The sequence below is a fragment of the Ictidomys tridecemlineatus genome, chromosome 7 (assembly GCF_052094955.1).
Source record: "Ictidomys tridecemlineatus isolate mIctTri1 chromosome 7, mIctTri1.hap1, whole genome shotgun sequence".
Lineage (NCBI taxonomy): Eukaryota > Metazoa > Chordata > Mammalia > Rodentia > Sciuridae > Ictidomys > Ictidomys tridecemlineatus.
This window is the reverse complement of record NC_135483.1, coordinates 80,548,175-80,574,862: the sequence shown is the minus strand read 5'-3', so window position 1 is coordinate 80,574,862 and position 26,688 is coordinate 80,548,175. Positions and strand designations below refer to the sequence as shown.

General features: G+C 35.2%; 1 protein-coding gene across 1 annotated transcript in view; it reads left to right on the top strand.

Moving 5' to 3' along the window:
• Positions 1-25,166, top strand: part of LOC101963542 (uncharacterized) — a 119,011-nt gene extending 93,845 nt beyond the window's left edge. Inside the window, exons 5-7 of the mRNA XM_078017208.1 lie at positions 6,731-6,857; positions 21,034-21,112; positions 22,598-25,166. Coding sequence (XP_077873334.1) covers positions 6,731-6,857; positions 21,034-21,112; positions 22,598-24,218 — 1,827 coding nt within the window. The 3' untranslated portion in view covers positions 24,219-25,166. The remainder of the gene's footprint in view (positions 1-6,730; positions 6,858-21,033; positions 21,113-22,597) is intronic.
• The last annotated feature ends 1,522 nt before the right edge of the window (positions 25,167-26,688 follow it).

Sequence of the window (26,688 nt, the reverse complement as noted above, 5' to 3'; positions counted from 1 at the left end):
TCTGATGTTGGTATTTTTTCTATTTAGGTAAAAATTATTCAATCAGAAGTGATTGGGGTGATAATTATTGAATCAGAGCAACAACCAAAGAATAGAGGGTAAGCTTCAAAATCTGGGAGATAATTCATCTCTGTCTCAGATATATCTCTTGAACCATCTCCAGGTTTTGTGATGCCTGGGTGGCTCTGTCACAGGCCCTTCCCCTCTAAATCTCAGGGTCTAGAGTATTTTTATTTTTAAAAAATATTTATTTATTTATGTATCTTTGGTTGTAGGTGGATACATTAGTTTGTTTTTATGTGGTGCTGAGGATGGAACCCAGTGCCTCATGCATGCTAGGCAAGCAGTCGACCAATGAGCCACCACCCCAGGTCCTAGAGTATTTTTAAAAATAGTATGTCTGCAGGCTGGGCATTATGGAACAGAAGAAAGGGGCTGAGTAAAAGTAGTCAGAACTAATTGTGAGAACCTAGGCTTTCCTGAGGTCACCTTTGTAATCTTTTAACCCTACTCTAAATTTGATAAAGCTCAATATACTGCCACCTCTGGTCCTAAGAATGGGCTTGACAGTCAGGATTCTACTTTTTGTCCTGTTCCAGATTGGTGACCTCTGCCTGGCCTGAAAGTAACTCTATTTTCTTGCCTCCACCCCTTCAGAGTGGATGTTATAGACAGGATCAGGACATGAGAATTTTGACTCATGTAAATAATTCATATTTGGGAGGATCTGTGGTCCAAGGAGTTTTCAGTTTCTCTTTCCCTACTAGGTGGTGCCCACTTTTTTAAGTGCATTTTCCAAATGTGTGGTAAGCATGATTTTCCTGAATGTCATCTTTTCCCCGCTAATTCACTATATTATGAAGTATGGTTCCCTGGAACATTTCAAATAGCACATAGTTTTAATTCATCTTTTCCTTAGTTTTGGATGGAATTTTAAAAAGTGAGTGAGTGTGTGTATGCACATGTTATGGTTGTACTTTTACATGAGAGGAACATGGTGTTATAACATAAAACCCTTTAAAAAGTATTTGTACCTAATACTATGTGTGAAGATGCATGTTCATAATCTCAGCATTTTAGTAGGCTGAAGCAAGGGGATAAAAAATAAAAAGGGGAGGGGATGGTTGCTCAGTGTGTAGACACTGCTGAGTTTAATCCTTAGTATTAAAATTAAAAACATCTTTGAACCCTTTGTTTATTTGTCTTTCATAAGCATAGATAGCAAGTTTAGGGTCCCCTTAAGAAACTTTAGAGTGTGATGTCTCTTAAGTATCTGCCATGTCTTTGAGTGGCCATGGTGTAAAAATTGCATGAAGCTAACCCAAAGTGCCCACAGCTCCCATGTTAAATTACCTAGAGAGTACCAACTTGTATATAATTCTGTCTTCCTACAGAGCAGCTTTTGGTCAGGGAATGGAGCACTTGTTGGACTACCTGAATACTCAAGATACTCTAGAGATTACAGAAATATCATTTATAGGTTTCATGTATACAGATCAAAGATTAGAATATTAATATTATTTTCCCCAAATGTTAGGTTCAGCTCCCCAAAAATACATAGCTGACCACTTCTATTCAATTTAGTTCTCGAAGTACTAGCCAGAGCAATTAGACAGACAAAAGAAATTAAAGGCATAAAAATAGGAAAAGAAGAAATTAAATTATCGCTATTTGCAGATGACATGATAATTTACTTAACAGACCCAAAAGGATCTACAAAGAAGCTGCTAGAGTTAATAAATGAATTCAGCAAAGTGGCAGGATATAAAATCAACACGCACAAATCAAATGCATTCCTGTATATCAGCAACAAAACCTCTGAAATGGAAATAAGGAAAACCACTCCATTCACAATATCCTCAAAGAAAATAAGATACTTGGGAATCAACCTAACAAAAGAGGTGAAAGATTTATACAATGAAAACTACAGAACCTTAAAGAGAGAGATAGAAGAAGATCTCAGAAGATGGAAAAATGTACCCTGTTCATGGATAGGCAGAACTAACATCATCAAAATGGCGATACTACCCAAAGTTCTCTACAGGTTTAATGCGATGCCAATCAGAATCCCAAAGACATTTCTTGTAGAAATAGATAAAGCAATCATGAAATTCATATGGAAAAACAAAAGACCCAGAATAGCAAAAGCAATTCTAAGCAGGAAGTGTGAATCTGGAGGTATAGCGATACCAGAGCTCAAACTGTACTATAAAGCAATAGTAACAAAAACAGCATGGTACTGGTACCAAAACAGGCAGGTGGACCAATGGTACAGAATAGAGGACACAGAGACTAATCCACAAAGTTACAACTATCTTATATTTGATAAAGGGGCTAAAAACATGCAATGGAGGAAGGATAGCATCTTCAATAAATGGTGTTGGGAAAATTGGAAATCCATATGCAACAAAATGAAATTGAATCCCTTTCTCTCGCCAGCCACAAAAGTTAACTCAAAATGGATCAAGGAGCTAGATATAAAAACAGAGACACTGCGTCTGATAGAAGGAAAAGTTGGCTATGATCTACATATTGTGGGGTCGGGCTCCAAATTCCTTAATAGAACGCCCGTAGCCCAAGAGTTAATAACAAGAATAAACAAATGGGACCTACTTAAACTAAAAAGTTTTTTCTCAGCAAGAGAAACAGTAAAAGAGGTAAATAGAGAGCCTACATCCTGGGAACAAATTTTTACCCCTCACACCTCAGATAGAGCCCTAATATCCAGAATGTACAAAGAACTCAAAAAATTAAACAATAAGATAACAAATAATCCAATCAACAAATGGGCCAAGGACCTGAACAGACACTTCTCAGAGGAGGACATACAATCAATCCACAAGCACATGAGAAAATGCTCACCATCTCTAGCAATCAGAGAAATGCAAATCAAAACCACCCTAAGATACCATTTCACTCCTGTAAGATTGGCAGCCATTATGAAGTCAAACAACAATAAGTGTTGGCGAGGATGTGGGGAAAAGGGCACACTTGTTCACTGCTGGTGGGACTGCAAAATGGTGAGGCCAATTTGGAAAGCAGTATGGAGATTCCTGGGAAAGCTGGGAATGGATCCACCATTTGACCCAGCTATTGCCCTTCTTGGACTATTCCCTGAGGACCTTAAAAGAGCACACTATACGGATACGGCCACATCAATGATTATAGCAGCACAATTCACAATAGCTAGACTGTGGAACCAACCTAGATGCCCTTCAATAGACGAGTGGATAAAAAAATTGTGGCAGCTATACACAATGGAGTATTATGCAGCACTAAGAAACGACAAAATCATAGAATTTGCAGGGAAATGGATGGCATTAGAGCAGATTATGCTAAGTGAAGCTAGCCAAGCCCTAAAAAACAAATGTCAAATGTCTTCTTTGATATAAAGAGAGCCACTAAGAATAGAACAGGAAGGAAGAGCATGAGGAAAAGACTACCAGTAAACTAAGACGAATGGGGGGAGAGAAAGGAAGAGAGAAGGGAAAACATATGGAAATGGTAGGAGACCTTCAGTGATACACAAAATTATAAGAGGTTATGAGGGGAAAGGGGGTGGGGGGAAAAAAGGGGAGAGAACTGAACAACAGCAGAGGAGGTAGAGAGGGAAGATGGGAGGGGAGGGGAGGGGAGGGGGGATAGTAGGGGATAGGAAAGGTAGCAGAATACAACAGTCACTAATATGCCATTATGTAAAAACGTGAGTATGTAACAGAAGTGAGTCTGTATTATGTATTTGGGGAGTTCAAATCTCAATTGAGTCGAATGTATGAAAGATGATATGTCTTGAGCTCTGTAATGTTTTGAACAATCAATAAAAAAAAAAAAAATACATAGCTGCTCAAATCCATTGATTTTTGTAACTGAAAAGAAAGGCAAATATGATTTTTGTTCTCTGTTTTCTTACTCATCTAGGGAAGGTTGATTATAATGTGCCAGAATTTGAAAGGAGAATAAACTGTAGCAAGGATTTAGAAAAAAAAAATATCCTAATGTGTTTGTGCAGACATCTTCAAGGAAAAACTCACTATATGCTAATTGGAAGACTTAATGTAGTGCCTCATGTTTGGGGTGGTAACTAAATATTTAAGTAAATAGGATGGTGGATTGAGCATCTCTCACTTATTCTAACATCTTTATCACTTATAAAATGTAATTTATCCCTAATATTTGAAAGATTTTTTTAAAGTTTCCAAAGAGAAAATATAGAGGCAAATTTCAAATAAAATTAAATTCAAACTAAGGTAATTTTTTAAGCCTGTAAAAGGACATCATTGAAGGTTAAGTAAGATCTTAATTGTATCTGTGGCTATAATTTTCATTGCTGTGGGGCTATTTCTAGAATGTCAAGTTAGAAAAATTCAGAGATAGGTAATAAGCAGCTTTTGTTTTTCTAAATCTACATTGCAATACTTCAAATTTATCAAACATAAGATATGGATGCATCCAAAATCTTAGGCTGTCAAGGGTTTCTTTTTAGAAGAAATAGCAAATAAATAAGGTGAAAGAAAAATGGACCAAAGGAGGTTAGAAATTCATTTCTTTCTGGGCATATTAGGACATGACAGTAATCACAACCACCTGGAGGTTGGGAAGAAAGATCAAAGTTGAAGCTTAGTGTAGCAACTTAGTGAGACACTGTCTCAAAAAAAAAAAAAATTTAAAGGCCTAGAATATATCTTAGTTGTAGAATGCCCCCATACCAAAAAAATAAATCAAAATTCCAAATGAAGTATCCTTTACCCTGAAGCCAACGAATACTTAGGAGTTTTAAGAAAATTGTGTGTATGTTGTTTTGGGCTGACATGAGATGGCTTAATATTCCAAGGATTTCACATAAAGGAGAGACTTAAGCTTCACTTTTTTTTTTTTTTGACAAATATTTTGTTCTTGCCCCTGAATGTAAAAGTGTTCAATTTTTTGTGGAAAACAATGGGAATATTCAGAATGAGTATCTGAACCAGCATATTTAAAATAGTGAGGATCTTCTAAATCATATTGGGAAGGAGGCTTTTCTGTAGCAGAACAGAAAAAAATTGGAGATAATATCTTCAACCAGTTATTTCCTAAAATGGCCTATATAGTGTCCCACTTTCCTCTGACATTTTTTATATTTTATGCAAGGTTTCAATTGTCAACTTCCAAATTTATATAATTTATAAGAAGCTGGTATACATAAGTGTGTTCTTTTTTATCAGAATAAGTAACTTGAGTGTGTAGATGTAGAGACCCCTAATTTATAGGAAATGAATCATAAGTATAAATATTATTCTATTCTGGGGCTTTAAACTGGCACTTCAGGTAGTAAAATTTTATAGGCATAACACCAAACTTGTGGGATCTGTACTAGATGGTATCAGAATTGAATTATTAAACTACAAATTGTTGAAATACTGGTTGTTGTTTGCACATTTGGTATCAAAAGTGGTTGCAGAGTCAGGAGTGGTGGCACAACCTGTAATCACAGTGATGTGGAAAAAATGAGGTAGGGAGAAAGTAAATTTGAGTCCAGTCTCAGTAATTTAGAGACCCTAAGCAACTTTGTAAGCCCGTTTATCACAATTTAAAAAAAAATCAAAACTTCTTGAAATGCATTTCAGGGGTAGAGAGCCCCTGGGTTACATCTCTAATTTAAAAAAAAATAATAATAATAATGTTGTTTCAGAAGAAAGACATCACAGATCATAATGTTAAACTTACTTCATGTATGTGTTGATTCACTAGTGATAAGTGACACCCTGGAAAAGGGAGTATTTCCATGCTGTCAGGGAGGCGTTTAGGGTGCCAGAACCTTTCAGAATTTTTTTCTTAACTGCTTAGTATTCTCTCACTTTCTACTTTGAAATGAACCAGGTGAGGATACAGTTTCACAGTGAGAGTGGTTTTATAAATCTGGGAATGTTAAACCTGATGTGTCAGTTTTCCTATGAACTGAGAGACTAACAGTCTATTCACTTAATTTGCTTTTTAAATTTGTTTTTGTTATAACTTTATGCCATGTAATTCAAGCTGACCCAAGTACCTAAGTGTTTTGTAATAGTTTGATAGTTAAAAATTTTATTTTATTGTTTTAGAAGTGAGTTGTGATGTTGTGGTCTGCAGAAGTAAACATAATTTTTTTGATATAGTAAGATTTATGGTATGTTTAAATAATGAGAAGATAGACAACTTTGGAGATAACCATTCAAATAAATATGTGGACTGTTGAAAGTTTTGGTGTGTCTTTAGTGATCTCTTATGTCTTCTACACACTGAGGTGACCACTGTCGTATGAGTATAGTTATTACTTATAATTTTGCTATGCCTGTCTCAAGTATCATTGCTTTGTTTAGTTGTGCTTCTTTTGAATATTCAATAACTAATTGCAACTATTATATATCCTTTGGAATTATGTTGGATTTTTAAAAATTTTTTTTGCTTCAGTGTTTTGCTTCATATGTGTTGCTCCCTGGGTTTTATTATACCAAATTTATCCACCAATTTTACTGCTTATAATGAATTATTGAGGCTGGGGTTATAGCTCAGTTGGTAGAGTGCTTGCCTTTCATGCACAAGGCCCTGAATTGAATCCCCAGCACCACAAAAAAAGTATCTTATTGAATGGTTGACATCACTACCAAATGTGAAAGCTACCTCTTTTAACTCTCATTAAAATTTGTATGAAATTAAATACTATGTCATTAATCATATGGTTTATGTGATATGTATGTATTCATTTTTATTTCAGGAACCATTGACATTAAGGGATGTGGTCATTGATTTTTCTGAAGAGGAATGGAAATGCCTGGACCCTTCTCAGCAGACTTTATATGGAGATGTGATGTTAGAGATCTATAGAAACCTACTCTTTATTGGTGAGCCTAAATATCATTCAGAATTTCTAATTCAAAACCAATATTTAATTTTTTAACTGTATAGAGTATCTTATGCCAGTTTCTATTTTGCATGAAAAAGTTTTAGTTTCTTGTTTTTAGGACAAAGATTCGGCATTTGTTTATGTAGAAAAGAAAATGTTAAAGATTTTTCTTTATGTTTAACTTATCATTTCTAAGTAGTGCTCACAATGTAGAGAATAAAAATGGTTTCAAAGTATTTTAGTGTTTTTGTCTGAAAAAAATGATTTGGAAAATAATTGTGTAGAATCTTATAGAGTCTTTTCTCTTTTTTTTTTTCCTATGGAGGACAACATTAAAAAGACTTCTGTAGTTACCAAGAAGATAACAAAATGTGACATATTCTATTTTCCATCAAAAATATCTTGTTGTCTATAAGTTGTCCTTGGTCACCTTTCTGTCCCCAAAGAAATAACCTTGGGATTTAAAAGAAAACTGACGGTAGACATATATCAAAGTGGTAGAAATTAATGAAGCAAAGAATACAGATAAGCAGTTCAAATGTCAAAGAGGAATTCACATTTTAAAATGTTAATTAATAAACTAAAATCTGACACAATTAATTTTTTTCAAGCCTAGGTTTGTTTCTGTTGCAATAATTATAGAGAATTCCATGTTCTATGTTTACCATGCTTATCAATTATTTAAGCTCCTTCTTGTTCTCCAGTGATCTCCCTACATTCAAATTAACAAAGCATTGAAGGAAAATTAAAAATAAAAGACAGAGACAAGAAGCAGGAAAGTTGGTATAATGGCATGGAGACCAAGCTGCCGAGCTTTTTTTATATCAGTAGGTTAATCTAGCTCATTGGCATCACTACTACATATTGTTCATTTTATTACTAGGCAGATTAGAAACTTAGCAACATTATGGACCTTATTTCTCAGTTGCAATGTGCAATGTTAGGGGTTTTGTGTAGCTTTCAAGAAAGTCCATTATATAAACTTACTGTTGTGTGGACAGTTTTAGGCTCAGTGAAACATTGTGTTTATCTGTAAAAAGAGTTCCTTTATTCCCAGGAGCTGTGTGCCAGAGATCATATTTGAGGCTGATAACCCTCTAGTGCAGAGCCTTTTCAAGCAGGGAATTGCTATAGCAGCTTGACATTGCAAGTGTGTTTTATTATTTTACTAGTTCCTGGGGAAATTGGGGGGCATTCTAAGGGTGGGAAGCAGAATGCCTGTTACCCCTGGGAGTTTGCCCACCAGAGGAATGCTTCTCTGTATATTTCCACCGTCAAAATTCCTACAAAGTATTCCACAATACCTGTGAGGATATTCATAACCTGACATTTATTGGTATTTGGAGGCTCTTTAGAAAATTTGCTCATTTCCAAATATTTCTAGATAAAACCATTGTAATATATTAATATTATAGGAGAGTTTTTAAATATAATTTAAATATTTATTCATTCAAAATTTTGTCATCAGAGCTTTATATAAATGCTTATACTGGATATTCTGTGAAATTTTCCTGCCACGTAATGAATAGCAGTATTTCACAATACCTGCTCCTAGTGGTTATGTAACTATAGCTGATCAATGTGGTTTAAAGAAGAATTTTCAGGGCTGAAGCTTTAGTTTAGTGGCAGAGGGCTTGCCTCACACATGTGAGGCATTGTGTTTGTTCCTTAGCACTACATAAAAATATATAATAAATATAATAAATGCATCCTGTCTACCTATCACTTCAAAAAAGTTAAAAGAAATATTTCTATTGTAATACAATTATCCAAAATTTTATGGATTACATTTCTCTAATTCTTGTGTTTTTTTTTTTTTTTTTGAGTTTCACTCTTTAGAGAGCTTCAGTGTTATTCATTAGGTTTTCTCACATCATTGATATTGTTTTTATTTCTATATCTATATGTTATAATTGAATAGAAATTATCATGATTTGTCACTTTAGGAAAACATTAGTTGAAATTAAACTGCACGTGAACCATGTGCCAATTTTCAATCAAGTATTCTATGATTTTACTTATATGTATAAATATTACCCCTTTTTATATAAGATTTTTATTTAGTACCTTGATTGTTTATACTCAGTTCTTGTGCTTAATCATATAATGTATCTAAGTATACACACACACACACACACACACTGTGTATTAAACTCAGAGGTTCTTATAATATTGAGCCACATCATCACCCCCTTTTGAATTTTAGTTTATAAAAGACTCTTGCTAAGTAGCTAAAGCTGAAATTCTATTTACATGCCTCAGCCTTTCTTCCAAGTAGCTAGAATTAATGGCATATTCATTATCTCTCTATATATGAATCTGTTCTTTTGTCTAGGAGTAAGACTTTAGCATTTTTAAGGTACCATAAAGATGTTTACAATTCTGTTTATCTTTTATGTATTTGTCAAATTTTTAATTGTGATCAAAACTGTATACTGTACAACTTTCCTGAACCTATTGTCTTATATATTTTGAATGTATTGGTCAATAGTGTTCATTTAAATTGTTTTGTAAGATTTTTTTCTAGAAAGTATGTATCACAAAAAAAGTAAGTTCATTTTTCCTCCAAACAAGTGCTCCTTTGTCTCACTTTTTCATCCCTGATGCCATTCTTTTTGGTCTCTGTATTTGGCAACAGTAGATATCTCTTATATGTAGAATTACCTTGTATTTGTGTGTTTTTTGTGTGTGTGTGTGAATTACTATTTCACTTAATATACTATCTTAAAAGTTGATCATTGTAGATATTATATAATTTCTTATCTTTGTAAAGTTTTAAAACTTTTCATAGTTCATTCTAAATTGCCTTCATGTAGTCACGTGAAATGTAATTTGATTGGCTTGCCACATTGATCTCTATTGAATGTTGTTTTAATGAGAATAGATCTGTAAATATATTTTGATTTGACCATCAAGTTGAGGGATAATTGATGTACTTTCAGTTTTATTACTCATGGCTTCCTCATTTAACCTCAAGTTAACATAAATGTATTGAATATTTTAACTTTTATTATTTTTATATAATGAAGCATTTTCTTTAAATTTTAATATGTGTAATTATGTATGCATCCAGGTTATTCCATAAAATTGTTCAAATAACTTATTTTGTACATGCAACAATAATATTGATTTTTTTTGATTGGTATTACATGGACTTCGTAGATTACATTGAGTGCTATATGCTTTTTTTTTTTTTTCTGTAGCAAAGGTGTTCAACCACTGAGCCACATATACACCCTTTTTTTGGGAAGGGTACTGGGGATTGATCTTAGGTGCACTTCCCCCTGAGCTACATCCCAAGCCCCATTTTTTATTTAATTTAGAAACATGATCTCCTTCAGTTCCTTAGCACCTTGCTTTTGATGAGGCTCTATTTGAACTCACAATCCTGCTGAGACTCCCAAGTTGCTTGAATTACAAATGTGTTATCACACCTGGCTGGCAGCTATTTTTATATTTCATTTTGTGACAATGTCTAGATAAATTACTTAGGGCCTTGCTTAATTGCTGAATTTGGCTTTTTCATACTTATAAATTTTAAATATCACTTTTGCTTTTGATTTCCAACTTATTATGTTACAATGCAACTTCAATATTGTAATATCTGTTAACATTTGTTTTGTGCTTTTAACCTGTTCTCTTTGGAATAATGTTCCATAGACTATAGAGAATATTGCCTCTGTAAGCCAAAATGGTTTTTAATATTTTTTGAAGGTTTTTTTATTCGTTGGGTAAAAGTGCAATGCTATTTTTTATTCTTTGCATTAATTGGGGATCAATGTCTCCTATTATTACTTTGTTGCTTTCTATGATGTTGAATTTTGTCTGTGTTTTCTTTCTGAATATGAAAAATATTATTGGAGTTACAAATGTATTCACTATGATTGTATTCTAGGGATTTGCCATATTTATTTTTATATAATATTCTACTTTGTCTCTTATTTATATAAATATTATCAACAAATTTGAATGTAATATTTGTTTTATCCTTTTGTTTTTTAGTCTTTTATGACCTTATATCTAAAAAGAATCTTTTGTAGATTTACATCTGACATAGTTAACATGTTTTTTAGGTTTAATCTTGTTTGTCATATTGTGTTTTAATTAGTTTTTTTTTTCAAAATAGTTTATTGATACTTAAATTACTGATGAGGAAGAACTTACTTCTATAGTTTTCAGGTTTTGTTGATTTCTTATAATTTTCTACTATTAAAATGTGCCTTAATTTGTAGTTCATACATTTTTATTTTTTTTTTTTATTTTTTTTTTTTAAAGAGAGAGTGGGAGAGGAGAGAGAGATAGAGAGAGAGAGAATTTTTAATATTTATTTATTTTTTTTTAGTTCTTGGCGGACACAACATCTTTGTTGGTATGTGGTGCTGAGGATCGAACTCGGGCCGCACGCATGCCAGGCAAGCGTGCTACCGCTTGAGCCACATCCCCAGCCCAGTTCATACATTTTTATTGTGATATTTTATTTTTATCTATTTCTTTTTTATCTTTGATTTTTATTTTGTCATTATTTTGGAATTATTTAAGTGCATGAAAACAGTAGAATAAATGGAAAATAACATTCTTATATTCTTAAATGAATATACAACCAGTGTAACTTCACATAATTTACCACCAAAAGAGTAGGTTGTTATAGATTATGAATGTATGATATGTGAAGATACATTCTACTGTCATGTATAACTAAAGAAAAAATAATGAAAACAATAATGTACTTAGTTTGCATTACATTTTAATCTGAAATAATTCTGGTTTTCTAAAACAAACAGGGTCTTTTCATGTGTTGCCATGATTTGTTATTGATGTCACACCTGCTTTTCTGATTTATACTAACAACAAAGATTTATGATAATTTTTTGCTTTAGTTTTCCATATTCTATAGTAGAATGAAATGTTTTGTGTACAATGAAAGTAAAATAAAATATATATTTGTAAATTTTCTTTTCCACAAAAGCTTTCAAATTTTATATGATTTCTGTTGTGCAGATTTATTTTATTGAAAACATTTCACTGATTATTTCTCTTACAGAAGGTCAAAAAGTAAAGCAATTTTTGAATATTTTCATATCTTGAAAGCATATATTTTTCTTAAAGTTCAAAAAAATGATATTGGTTGATAAAGTATTCTAGGTTCATATTTTCTTTTTGTTTCAACATACATACCTATATATCCCAATTCCTTTCTGGAAGTCTTCTGCAAAGAAATCAACTATTAATCATAAAAGAATATCTTTGTAAAAAAATTCTCTTTTTCTTAGTTATCAATTTTTTTCTTGAAGAGTTTTAAAAGTTTGATTATAAATTTATTAACTTTTTTCTTTAATTTATTTATTTATTTATTGAGAATTTAACTCAGGAGCACTCAACCATTGAGTCACATCACCAGCACTATTGTGTATTTCATTTAGAGACAGGGTCTCACTGAGGTGCTTAGTGCCTCACATTGCTGAGTCTGTCTTTGAACTCGTGATCCTCCTATCTCAGCCTTCTGAGATGCTGGGATTAAAGTCATGCACCACTGTGACCATTATTACCTGTGTCTTTTAATTAATTCTAGCCTTTGATATATTTTCTTCCTCAAATTTTTTTTTCCATTTCCAAATGTTTATTATTTTTTAACAGCAAAGATTCAGGCAGATAGAAAATGTCAACTTTTTTGTTGTCAAAAGAAGAGCCACAGTTCTAAAAGTACAAAAATGAAAGGGCAGATGCCACTTATTAAATTATTAGTTTTTTTGTTTTGATTTGAAAGAGTTTGACATTTTAAGCAGCCATTTTTTTCCACTCACTTTTATTGGCATATATGGATTGATTCTTTCAAATGCCTGTCATTGACATTAAACACAAAGTGGGAAATGACCTCAATCGAGCTAGCCCCCAGCTGTGTGTTCCCCCATCCTGTATCTTCTTCTCATTTGTTTCACACAGACTCTAGAACAGAGGGAAGCCATTCTGAAAGTCCGCTTTAGGGGCCACCTAATTTCAGCCCATGTGTTCCCTCCACCCCTAATTAGTTTTTAGGTAACAGGTACCAGATTACTTCTGAGAGATTTCTAGCAGCTTTATTGAAATATGGTTTATACACCATAAATTTCACCCATTTTAAGTGTATAGATTTTTAGTAAATCTGTAATTTTGCTACCAGCACCAAAACCCAGTTTTAGAGTATTTCATCTCACCAAACAGCTCTCTTGTGCTTACCTACATCCCCACTGAATCTGATTTCTATCTCTACCTTTCTGATTATTTTTCCTGAGAAAGAAATTTTGCTTTTGATAGTTTTTTTTAAAAGGAACATTTGTTCTTTTTATCATCTCATAAAGGGATTGTGTTTCTAACCAAGAACTGGTCACACTTGCCAAAAACAGATCTGAAGCCAGCTCTGACACTGCTTTTCAGTCTGACCTTGGACGTGAACACCCCTTTTAGTATGTTTCTGAAGTCTAAATCCCACCCACAAAGGCAGTCTTAGAAGCAGGAATGATAAGTATGAGGGAGCAGCTTTGGGAACATAAATTTGGAAAGCAATGCTCTTTTCCCCTCAGGTCAGATGGTCTTTTCTGACTGATTAAGGCAAAGCACTATCTTTCCAAATCCCCCCCACTCTCTGTAATATTTCAAATATTAGTTTCAAGTGAGTTATGAACTCCCATTTTTACCCCAAATACAGATTGCAGAATCACATCGGTTACACATCAACATTTTTACATAATGCCATACTAGTAACTGTTGTATTCTACTACCTTTCCTATCCTCTACTATCCCCCCTCCCCTCCCCTCCCATCTTCTCTCTCTACCCCATCTACTGTAAATCATTTCTCTCCTTGTTTATTTTCCAATTCCCCTCACAACCTCTTATATGTAATTTTGTATAACAATGAGGGTCTCTCTCCATTTCCATGAAATTCCCCTTTTCTCTCCCTTTCCCTCCCACCTCATGTCTCTGTTTAATGTTAATCTTTTCTTCCTGCTCTTCCTCCCTGCTCTATTCTTAGTTGCTCTCATTATATCAAAGAAGACATTTGGTATTTGTTTTTCAGGGATTGGCTAGCTTCACTAAGCATAATCTGCTCTAGTGTCATCCATTTCCCTGCGAATTCCATGATTTTGTCATTTTTTAGTGCTGCATAATACTCCATGGTGTATAGATACCACATTTTTTTAATCCATTCATCCATTGAGGGGCATCTGGGTTGGTTCAACAGTCTAGCTATTGTGAATTGTGCTGCTGTGAACATCAATGTGGCAGTATCCCTGTAGTACGCTCTTTTAAGGTCTTCGGAGAATAGTCTGAGAAGGGCAATAGCTGAGACAAATGGTGGTTCCATTCCCAGCTTTCCCAGGAATCTCCATACTCTTTCCAAATTGGCCGCACCAATTTGCAGTCCCACCAGCAATGTACAAGAGTACACCTTTCCCCACATCCTCTCCAGCACTTGTTATTGTTTGACTTCATAATGGCTGCCAATCTTACTGGAGTGAGATGGTATCTTAGGGTGGTTTTGATTTGCATTTCTCTGACTGCTGGAGATGGTGAGCATTTTTTCATGTACTTGTTGATTGATTGTATGTCCTCCTCTGAGAAGTGTCTGTTTAGGTCTTTGGTCCATTTGTTGATTGGGTTATTTGTTATCTTATTCTCTAATTTTTTGAGTTCTTGTATACTCTGGATATTAGGGCTCTATCTGAAGTGTGAGGAGTAAAAATTTGTTCCCATGATGTAGGCTCCCTATTTACTTCTCTTGTTGATTCTCTTGCTGTGAAAAAAAACTTTTTAGTTTAAGTAAGTCCCATTTGTTGATTCTTGCTATTAACTCTTGTGCTATGGGTGTCCTATTAAGGAATTTGGAGCCTGACCCCACAATATGTAGATCGAAGCCAACTTTTTATTCTATGAGACACAGAGTCTCTGATTTGATATCAAGGTCCTTGATCCAATTTGAGTTAACTTTTGTGCATGGTGAGAGGAGGGGATTCAGTTTCATTTTGTTGCATATGGATTTCCAGTTTTCCCAACACCATTTGTTGAAGATACTATTCTTCCTCTATTGCATGCTTTTAGCCCCTTTACCAAATATAAGATAGTTGTAACTTTGTGGATTAGTCTCTGTGTCCTCTATTCTGTGCCATTGGTCCACCCGCCTGTTTTGGTACCAGTACCATGCTGTTTTTGTTACTATTGCTCTGTAATATAGTTTGAAATCTGGTATCGCTATACCGCCTGATTCACGCTTCCTGCTTAGATTTGCTTTTGCTATTCTGGGTCTTTTATTTTTCCATATGAATTTCATGATTGCTTTATCTATTTCTACAAGAAATGCCATTGGGATTTTGATTGGCATTGCATTAAACCTATAGAGAACTTTTGGTTGTATCGCCATTTTGATGATGTTAGTTCTGCCTATCCATGAACAGGGTATATTTTTCCATCTTCTAAGATCCTCTTCTACTTCTCTCTTTAGGGTTCTGTAGTTTTCATTGTATAAATCTTTCACCTCTTTTGTTAAGTTGATTCCCAAGTATTTTATTTTTTTGAGGATATTGTGAATGGAGTGTTTGTCCTCATTTCCGTTTCAGAAGTTTTGTCGCTGATATACAGAAATGCCTTTGATTTATGCGTGTTGATTTTGTATCCTGCCACTTTGCTGAATTCATTTATTAGCTCTAATAGTTTCTTTGTAGACCCTTTTGGGTCTTCTAGGTATAGAATCATGTCAGCTGCAAATAGTGATAATTTAAGTTCTTCTTTTCCAATTTTTATGCCTTTAATTTCTTTCGTTTGTCTAATTGCTCTGGCCAGTGTTTCGAGAACTATATTGAATAGAAGTGGTGATAGAGGGCATCCCTGTCTTGTTCCAGATTTTAGAGGGAATGCCTTCAATTTTTCTCCATTCAGAATAATGCTAGCCTGAGGCTTAGCTTAGATAGCTTTTACAATGTTGAGGTAAGTTCCTGTTATCCCTAGTTTTTCTAATGTTTTGAACATAAAGGGATGCTGTACTTTGTCAAATGCTTTTTCTGCATCTATCGAGATGATCATATAGTTCTTATCTTTAAGTCTATTGATGTGGTGAATAACATTTATTCATTTCCGTATATTGAACCATCCTTGCATCCCAGGGATGAATCCTACTTCATCATAGTGCACAATTTTTTTGATGTGTTTTTGTATTCAATTCTCCAGAATTTTATTGAGGATTTTTGCATCTAGGTTCAATAGAGATATTGGTCTGTAGTTTTCTTTCTTTGAGGTGTCTTTGTCTGGTTTCGGAATCAATGTGATGTTGGCCTCATAGAATGAATTTGGAAGAGCTCCCTCTTTTTCTATTTCCTGAAATAACTTGAAAAGTATTGGTATTAATTCTTCTTTAAAGGATTTGTAAAACTCCGCTGTATACCCATCCGGTCCTGGGCTTTTCTTGGTTGGTAGTCTTTTGATTGTTCCTTCAATTTCATCCATTGATATTGGTCTGTTCAAAATGTGTGTATCCTCCTGACTCACTCTGAGCAAATCATATATCTTAAGAAATTTATCGATATCTTCACTATCTTCTATTTTATTGGAATATAAGTTTTTAAAAAAAATTTCTAATTGTCTTCTGTATTTCTGTAGCATCTGTTGTGATATTGCCTTTTTCATCCCTTATGTTTGTAATTTGAGTTCTCTCTTTTCTTCTCTTCATTAGCATGGCTAAGGGTCTGTCAATCTTGTTTATTTTTTCAAAGAACCAACTTTTAGTTTTGTTAATTTTTTTAATCATTTCTTTTGTTTCAATTTCATTGATTTCCGCTCTGATTTTAATTATTTCTTGCCTTCTGCTGCATTTGCTGTTGTTTTGCTCTTCCTTTTCTAGGGCTTTGAGATGAAGTGTGAGCTCATTTATTTGTTGGTTTTTCCTTTTTTTTAAGGAATGACCTCCAGGCGATGAATTTCCCTCTTAAAACTGCTTTCATTGTGTCCCATAGATTCTGACATGTTGTGTCTGTATTTTCATTTATCTCTAAGAATTTTTTGATTTCCTCCTTTATGTCTTCTGTAACCCCTTGATCATTCAGTAACATATTGTTCATTTTCCATGTGATATAGGATTTTCCCTTCCTTCTTTTATCACTGATTTTCAGTTTCATTCCATTATGATCAGATAAAATGCATGGTATTATCTCCATCTCCACCCCTTTATATTTACTGAGGGTTGCCCTATGGCATAATATATGGTCTATTTTTGAGAAGGATCTATGTGCTGCTGAGAAAAAAGTATATCCACTTGACGATGGTTGATATATTCTATATATGTCAGTTAAGTCTAGTTTATTGATTGTGATATTGAGTTCTGTAGTTTCTTTATTCAACTTTTGTTTGGAGGATCTGTCCAATGGTGAGGGAGGTGTATTGAAGTCACCCATAATTATTGTGTTGTGGTCTATTTGATTCTTGAACTTGAGGAGAATTTGTTTTATGAATGTTGCAGCACCATTATTTGGTGCATAAATATTGATAATTGTTATATCTTGTTGGTGAATGGTTCCTTTTAACAGTATAGAATGTCCTCCCTTATCCCTTTGTATTAACTTAGTCTTGAAGTCAATTTTATTCGATATGAGGATGGCCACCCCTGTTTGCTTGCGAGGTCCGTGTATGTGGTATATTTTTTTCCCAACCTTTTACCTTCAGCCTGTGTATGTCTTTTCCAGTCAGATGTGTCTCCTGGAGGCAGCATATTGTTGGATCTGTTTTTTTAATCCATGTTATCAGCCTATGTCACTTTATTGAAGTGCTTAAACCATTATCGTTTAGAGTTACTATTGATATATGGTTTGTACTTCCAGCCATGTTTGATTATTTATCTCCTTTTTTAAATTTAGTTTGTTTCTCCATGATTAGCTTTCCCACCTCCATCTGTCTTTACTGAGGTACTTCCCACTGTTGGCTTTGGTTATTGTTTTTCATTTCTTCCTCATGTAGTGTTTTGCTCAAGATGCTTTGCAATGCTGGTTTTCTGGCTGCAAATTCTTTTAGCTTTTGTTTATCGTGAAAGATTTTTATTTCCTTGTCGTACTTGAAGCTTAATTTTGCTGGATACAGAATTCTTGGTTGGCATCCATTGTCTTTCAGTGTTTGAAATACGTTGTTCCAGGATCTTCTTGCTTTCAGTGTCTATGATGAAAAATCTGTTGTTAACCTTATTGGTTTACCCCTGAATGTAATCTGCCTACTTTCTCTTGTAGCTTTTAATATTTTCTCTTTGTTCTGTATATTGGATATCTTCATAACAATGTGTCTTGGCATTGGTCTACTGTGATTTTGTATGCTCGTTGTCCTGTATGCATCTACAATTTGTATATCTGTTTCCTTTTTTATTTCTGGAAAGTTTTCTGTAATTATTTCATTTAGCAGGTTACTCATTCCCTTGGTATGAATCTCTATCCCTTCCTCTATCCCGATGACTCTTAAATTTGGTTTTTTTATGTTATCACATATCTCTTGGATGTTTCTCTCATGATTTTTAACCAGCCTATCTGAGTTGGCTAGACTCTTTTCAAGATGATATATTTTGTCTTAATTATCTGATGTTCTGGCTTCTACTTGTTCCACTCTATTAGTGGTACTCTCATTTGAGATTTTAATTTGGTTTATAATTTCCTTCATTTCTAAGATTATTGTTTGATTCTTTTTTATAATCTCTATTTCCTGATAAAGATGCTTAACTTCTTCTTTTATCTGTTTATGTAATTCATTCTCAGTGTGTTCTTTCGCTGCTTGAATTTGCTGTCTTGTATCCTCTTTAAGGTTCCATTCCATCTGTCTAAGGTATTCCTTGAGTTCTTTATATGACTCTATATCCTCGTGAATATTTAGGCTGTCCTGCATTGTTTGTACTCCTTTTCTTCTCTGTTTTTTCCTGCTGCTCATGTTGCTTCTTGTGCTGTTTGACAGCTGAGTTACTGTTTACTCCTATAAATTTATTTGATGCTTGGGAGGAAAGATATTAGAAGGGAAGGGAAGAAGTCACCAAAGAGAATGAGAGTAAGCAAGTAGAATTCAAGGAAGGGGGATTAAGAGAATTGAAAAGAAATGAAAAGACAGATGAAAAGAAGAAAGAAAAAATAGAAAATTAAAAAGAATTTTAAAAAATAATAATAGTAATAATAAAAATTTAAATTTAAAAAATAAAATAAAATAAAATGAATTAAAAAATTTTTAAAAAAACAAAAAATTTAATAAATGCAGTCTTAGAGTTCGATTCACTATTCTTCCAGTAGGTGGAGCTGTGCCCACCGGGCCAAGCTTCTCCTCTCAGTAGGCGGGAGCCTGTCACTGTGCAGCAGCTCTTCCTCCCGGACTGGGCGCGTCTCCAATCCTGAGTGCCTAGGGCCTTCTCTTATGTCTATTCACTTTCCCACTTTTCCTCGAGCTAGGCCCCGCTCACCGGTGACGCTCACCACTATACTGGCTACACGCCAGGTCTGCTGCTCCTGTGAGCCCTGTTTTCATGAACGCCTGGGCACACTCTCCCTGTTTGCCACTCCCTCGGACCCTAAGTTTGTAGAGCTTGGGGCTGAGAATCCCCAGCGAATTTGCTTGCCCTCTGGTAGCCACACCCCCAGAAGCTGGTGCAAGAGACCTCAGTTGTCAGCACTGGTGGGAGCAGTAGCCCAGAGTTCCGCGTCGCGGGTCCCGCGCCACTCCTGATTCCCCCGTGAGGGCAGGGCTGTTCAAAGAGCTGGGCGGGCGTGGCCCATTCACCGTCTTGGCAGGGCGTTTTGCAGAGCCCGGCAGGCGGGAGTTGTTCACAGGAGCGCGGGGTGGGTGGAGCGTCGTCGTTTGCAGCGCCGAACCGGCTGCAGGGGGGGGTGGTCGTTTGCAGTGCCGAACCACCAGAGGCGGTTGACAGAGCCGGGCCCAGGCAGGCAGCAGCCGTTCTTACGTTCGCTGCAACGTATGGGCAGCGGCAGTTCGGCGGTTTGGTGGCGGCCAGTGGGACTGTGTCCCTGGTCCGCGATGCCGAGATTCACTCGTCTGGGATAAACTGACCCCTCCAATAGACTTACAAATTCCCGGCAGTTCTCCTTTCAGCGGAATTTTGCTAGAAGTTTCTCAGTAGGTCACATGTAGGTGTATTAATGGGTCTCTCTGATCCCGTTACTGCGGAGGCATTGAAAGTGCTGCTTCCTCGCCGGCTGCCATGTTGGGTCTCCTCTTCCTCAAATTTTTAATTGATGAGACTGTGTGTGTGTGGGGGGGGTGGTTCTGTGGATCAAGCCTAGCCTTTTGCATATGAGGCAAGCAATCTACAATCTAAAATGTATCCCCAGCCTGAGATTTTTTAAAAAATATTTCTAGTATATAATTTCTACTTTTTCTGTTGCTTTTTTTCTGATTTTTTTTTTCAATTTTCTACATTCTTATTTAGTTTAACAAATATCTTTCAAGTGGTTATTGGGCATTGCTTAGATAATTGACAACATATATTTTCCAACTCTCAATTATTTGTGTGCTTGAGTTGAGTATAACCTTTATTGTGTGAGCTATTATTTTCATTGGGATTTTTCTATTTAAAATCTGTTAAACTAGATCATTATAGTCTTTTTGGAAAATATTTGGAAGTTACAAAGTAAACAAAAATAGGTCATGTTCAATGATATATAAATGTAATTCTACATAATGGGAATCTAAGGCAGTGGAATGCCAGTTTGAAATAAATTTCAGCATTGTTATAATAAACTGTCTCCAAAAAAAAATTTAAACATAGGAAGGTCTATGGATGTAGTTTAGTGATAGAATACCAGTGTGTTTAATCCTATGAAATATTCCCCACAAAGATAAAAAATAACTAAATGAGAAATTTATTTTCTGCAACATTTGAGTCACAGATGGAGTTCAAATATGTTGAAGTAAAGGGCTGTGATTATGATAATATCAGTCAGTTTGAATGTTGTCCTCATCTGTGGTGCTACAAATTCTTAAGATGATTTTCAAAGTTCTCACAGTATTTGTCAGCATATTGTAGTAAATTCTATATATTTTTTGAGTAATAATGGCCTTGAATCATACTGTTTTGTGACTACTCCCCCCCCACACCTTGATAAGGTTTTATATATTTGCAGAGTATATTCACCATAGTGTCGTAAGTGGAATAACTTGCTATTTTAATTTTTTTCAGATCTGACTTCTAATCAAAACCAAGAATTTTCAGAAGAACAAGAAATAAAATATTTTTTGCAAAACTTGATAAAGAGCAGGTATGGATACCAAGACAGTAAATAGTAAAGGAATATGAGACAAGGCCATAACTTATGTTAAAAGAGGTAAAACACCTTATATGTTCTCTAGATTACATAGGATCTAAAAAACAATGACTAGATAATTTTTCCATTTTTTATTTAAGGGAGTATACGTCAAAGGTAGGAATGAGATTTCAACAGGAAGAGTCTTTCTTCAGACAGGTTGATTGGCATTCTGGCAAGTCTCACCCATCTCTGTGATATTATGTGGCTATGTGGCTCCAATGGATGATACCGTCTCCAGTGCCATGCTGAATTTAGACAAAACTAGGTAGTATATAACATGTACTGGATAGTCTCAAATGAGCTGGATTTCAACTGTGAGTTCCCAGATACCAGACTTTTTTCCCTAATGGCTTCCATGCTTTTTTTTTTAATTACATGCACAGTTTATAGATATCTTTCAGCAGCTCCATCTGACATGCACTGCTTCATCTTCATAGCAACAGGGATTTTGACCAGACTCCAAGTGAATATCCCAAAAGATCTATGCATTCTGTGGTGTGGATGGAATGGGAGATCCAGAGACTTCCTGGATCCTATACATGTCCCCAGTGAACTAAATCCTGTTTCCATTAGATTATTCTGAGGCCCTCGCACTACTCATCTGTGCATCTCAAGTAATATGTTTTCAACAAATTAAAAGTATTCTCTAACTGATTTCAGTGAGCTAGTTACATAGAAAGAATTTTAACAACACCCTCAGTGATAGATATTTTTGCTGGAAAATTGAGCAGTCCAGCTCAGATGCAGTTTGCTCTTTGGCTTAATGAAAAATGCTCTGGCACATTAGGGCCATGATTATGTCCCAGTGCCTGCAGTATTCCCCGCAAATTAAAGCCAGACAATAGTGTGTTGGAGGCAAGGTGGAACTGTAGAGATATGGGGCATTGGCTAAGCTGGAAAAAGACAACAACACATATGGCAGTCATATTTGAGGACATGTGTGTGCTTTTAAATATATTTGCACAGCATTTTGTAATTATACCCTTCCTCTAAAAAATGAAAAATTTTCTATGTAGTCTACTACATGCTTTAGTTGGTCACTGGAATAATTTGAAATGCACCATTTTGTAAATATCCACAAATATTTCTGTAGACAAGATAGAAGAAGAAGAGGAGGAGGAGGAGGAGGAGGAGGAGAAGAAGGAGGAGGAGGAGGAGGAGGAGATGATTGTTACTTTACAAAAATGATGCGATGAACAGTTTCTCCATGTGGCAATGCATGGAATTATAATGAATGTGGGAGTATTTGTACTTACCTACTATTGCTTAATTTAAAGGTATATGTAGATACTCAGACAGACCTCTATATTTATGATAAATCTTTTAGGACCTGTAGACAATCTCTACCCTAGATAATTAGAAGTATATTAGATGTGGTGTAAAATAATGTAAATTCTGTGAAATTCATTAAAATTTTCTTCTTTTTTTAAATCCTAGAAAATACCCATGTGATCATTTAAAAGAGCTTTACAATGATAAATGTGAAAAAGTTTTTAATCCATGTCCAAAATTTATTTATCCAAGCTTTCATAATCAAGAGACAAATTACAGATATAAGGTATGTGAAAGCACTTTTAATAAAACTACAAAAATTCCTGAACTCCAGAGAATTAGTATGAATGAGAAGCCCTACAAATGTAAAAAATATGTAAAAGCATTTAAAGATTCCTCAATTGTTTATCAGAGCAGTGATAAATCCTCCATAAGTAAAGAATGTGAAAAAAATTTTACTCAAATTTCATTGATTACTAAAAATCATAGGCTTTACAATGGAGATATACCTTACAAGTTGAAGAAATGTGAAAATGTCTTTAAGTGTTGCTCAAACCTTTTTAAACACTACAGTAATCATACTGGAGAGAAAATCTGGAAATGTAAAGAATGTGGCAAAGCTTTTAATAGAAAATCATACCTTACTGAACACCAGAGACTTCATACAGGAGAAAAGCCATACAAATGTAGAGAATGTGGCAAAACTTTTAATCAAAGATCACACCTTACACAACACAAGAGAATTCATACTGGAGAAAAGCCATACAAATGTAAAGAATGTGGCAAAGCTTTTATTCAAAAATCATGCCTTATTCAACACCAGAGAGTCCATACTGGAGAAAAGCCATACAAATGTAAAGAATGTGGCAAAGCTTTTAATAAAAAATCACACCTTACTCAACACCAGAGACTTCATACAGGAGAAAAGCCATACAAATGTACAGAATGTGGCAAAGCTTTTAATCAAAGATCACAACTTACACAACACCAGAGAATTCATACTGGGGAAAAGCCATACAAATGTAAAGAATGTGGCAAAGCTTTTAATAAAAAATCATGCTTTACTCAACACCAGATAATTCATACTGAGGAAAAGCCATACAAATGTAAAGAATGTGGCAAAGGTTTTAATAAAAAATTACACCTTACTCAACACCAGAGACTTCATACAGGAGAAAAGCCATACAAATGTAGAGAATGTGGCAAAGCTTTTAATCAAAGATCACACCTTACACAACACCAGAGAATTCATACTGGAGAAAAGCCATACAAATGTAGAGAATGTGGCAAAGCTTTTAATCAAAGATCACACCTTACACAACACCAGATAATTCATACTGGGGAAAAGCCATACAAATGTACAGAATGTGGCAAAGCTTTTAATCAAAAATCACGCCTTACTGAACACCAGAGAATTCATACTGGTGAAAAGCCATACAAATGTAAAGAATGTGGCAAAGCTTTTAATCAAAAATCATGCCTTACTCGACACCAGAGAATTCATACTGGAGAAAAGCCATACAAATGTAAAGAATGTGCCAAAGCTTTTAATCAAAAATCACAACTTACTCAACACCAGAGATTTCATACAGGAGAAAAGCCATACAAGTGTAAAGAATGTGGCAAAGCTTTTAAACAAAGATCACACCTTACTCGATACCAGAGACTTCATACAGGAGAAAAGCCATACAAATGTAGAGAATGTGGCAAAGATTTTAATAAAATATTATGCCTTACTCAACACCATAGAATTCATACTGGGGAGAAACCATACAAATATCAATAATGTGGCAAAGCTTCTAATTGAAGGTCATTCCTTAGTCAACACGAGAGACTTTATATGGGAGAAAAGCCATACAAATGCAAAGAATGTGGCAAAGCTTTTTTTTTTTTTAAAGAGAGAGTGAGAGGGGAGAGAGAGAGAGAGAATTTTTAATATTTATTTTTTAGTTTTTGGCAGACACAACATCTTTGTTTGTATGTGGTGCTGAGGATCGAACCTGGGCCGCACGCTTGCCAGGCGATCGCGCTACTGCTTGAGCCACATCCCCAGCCCATGGCAAAGCTTTTAATCAAAGATCATACCTTATTTGACACCAGAGAAGTAATACTGGGGGAAAGCCATACAAGTGTAAAGAATATGGCAAAGCTCTTTATCAAAAATCACACGTTTCTCAACACCAGATAATTCATACTGGGGAGAAACCATACAAATGCAAAGAATGTGGCAAAGCTATTCTATTAGGAAAAAGTATTGTTGTTCATCAAATATTTATACTGGATAAGAGCCATATAAATGTTAAGAATATGGCAAAGTTTTAAGTATGCTTCAAGTGTTAACAAGAAACAGATCGTTCATACTTGAGACAATTCTCACAAATCTATATACTGTAAGTCATTTGTTGTAAGATCACACCTCATTGGTCACCAGAAACTTCATACTAGAAAGAAAAATTACAATTGCCCAGAGATAGCTCTGCAGCACTGACTCCATGAAACTCCAACCCTTGCCCAACTGGCCGTTACTCAGGAGCCCATGGAAGTGGGCAGGAAGCATGGTTGGATCCCTGGCCCTCTTTCCTTCTGAGGACCTCTCCAGGTTCACTTGTCCTTTCCTCAGTTTCTCTGTTTGAATTGATTGAATTCAAATCATCTTTTTTTCCAAAGCTATCTCTGGAATTAAAGGCCTCTTTTGTACCAAACCAACCATTAATAAAACTATCTTATGCCTGAAGTCTATGATCACATCAATGTTTTCCCCATAACCTCAGATGGACAGCATGTTCCTCTGTCAATGTCTTATTTATTTATTTTATTTTATTTTATTTTATTTGGGGGGGTATAGTGAGGATTGAATTCAGGGACACTCAAACACTAAGCCACATCCCAGCCCTATTTTGTATTTATTTATAGACACAATTTCATTGAGTTGCTTAGGGCCTCATTTTTACTAATAAGGCTGGATTTGAACTTGTGATTCTCCTGCCTCAGCCTCCTGTGCTGCTTGGATGACCAGCATGCATCGCTGCATCCAAAAGTCAATGTCTTTTGCTCTGTAGTTAGTTTAATTTTACTCAGGATTTTTATGTCCATAAAAAACATTCAAAAGATGTTTTTGTCATGCTTCAAGCATCTGATTCTGTCTTTTAAAATGTCCTGCATGGTACATCTTAGCTTTCTACATCAAATGCAGTTTATAAGTTTGAAACCAGGTGGCTGAGATACAAATATATTGAACAGCAAAATGCAATGCATGTTGTGGTTAAATCTACACATGTAGTGGGTGTGAATGCTCACACTGAATAGACAGCAGGAGGACTGTCCATGACCCCTGAGGGCCCTGAGCCTCCATCCATGACTTTGAACCCCTGAGCCTCCAGAGGGTCTGTACAAATGAGAAAGAAGCACACTACATTTTCCCACCCCTAAACACACTGTAGAATTTACTAGACAGACCAGGAGAAGCACTGTGTGTCTTTGTACCAATGTGTAACTCTACTTGTGTGTGTGTGTGTGTGTGTGTGTGTGTGTGTATCATCTGCTTTAGAGAACACTGAGTCAGTACCTGATGAAACATAGTTGCCCTTTTTTTCTCTTAAAAGAAAACCACAGCCCTGTACACTTTTTAAATCAATAACTTTGTTACATTTGAAGAAAATAAGAATGATTTAAAAATGGTGTCAATGAAAAGCATTTGGACTGATGAGTCCATCCTGCCAGTAACGCTTACAAGGATACAGTTGTGTCACCCAGGAAAAAGCAGGTCTGTCCCAGGCCACACTGAGATAGCTCAGAAAGTTACATCTTTCCCTGGACCCATCCTCGGCTCTTCAAGGTGCTTCTTCCTAGGGAATCATGTTTTTAACAGTTAATAAAGTATGAGGAAATCTCTTCCACTGCAGTACTTCAGGTTCTCTCAGGATTCTGAAAGACTCAGTCTAAAGCTGGGAACAGTGGTACACACTTTTCATCCAAGCAGCAGGGGAGGCTGAGGAAGGAAGATCACAGTTTCAAAACCAGCCTCAGCAATTTCACAAGAATCTAAGCAACTTAGGAAGATCCTAACTCTAAATAAAAAAGACTTGGGGACATGGCTCAGTAGTAGAGAGCACTTTGTTTTGATCCCAAGTTAAAAACAAGACAAAGAGACTTGGGATTTGTGGTCATCCGACCCAGTTTTTGCTGTGCATAAGTCTGAACAATTGCATCATTTAAAAAGCTTTTTTTAAAAAGAAAAATGATAATAGCTATAGTTA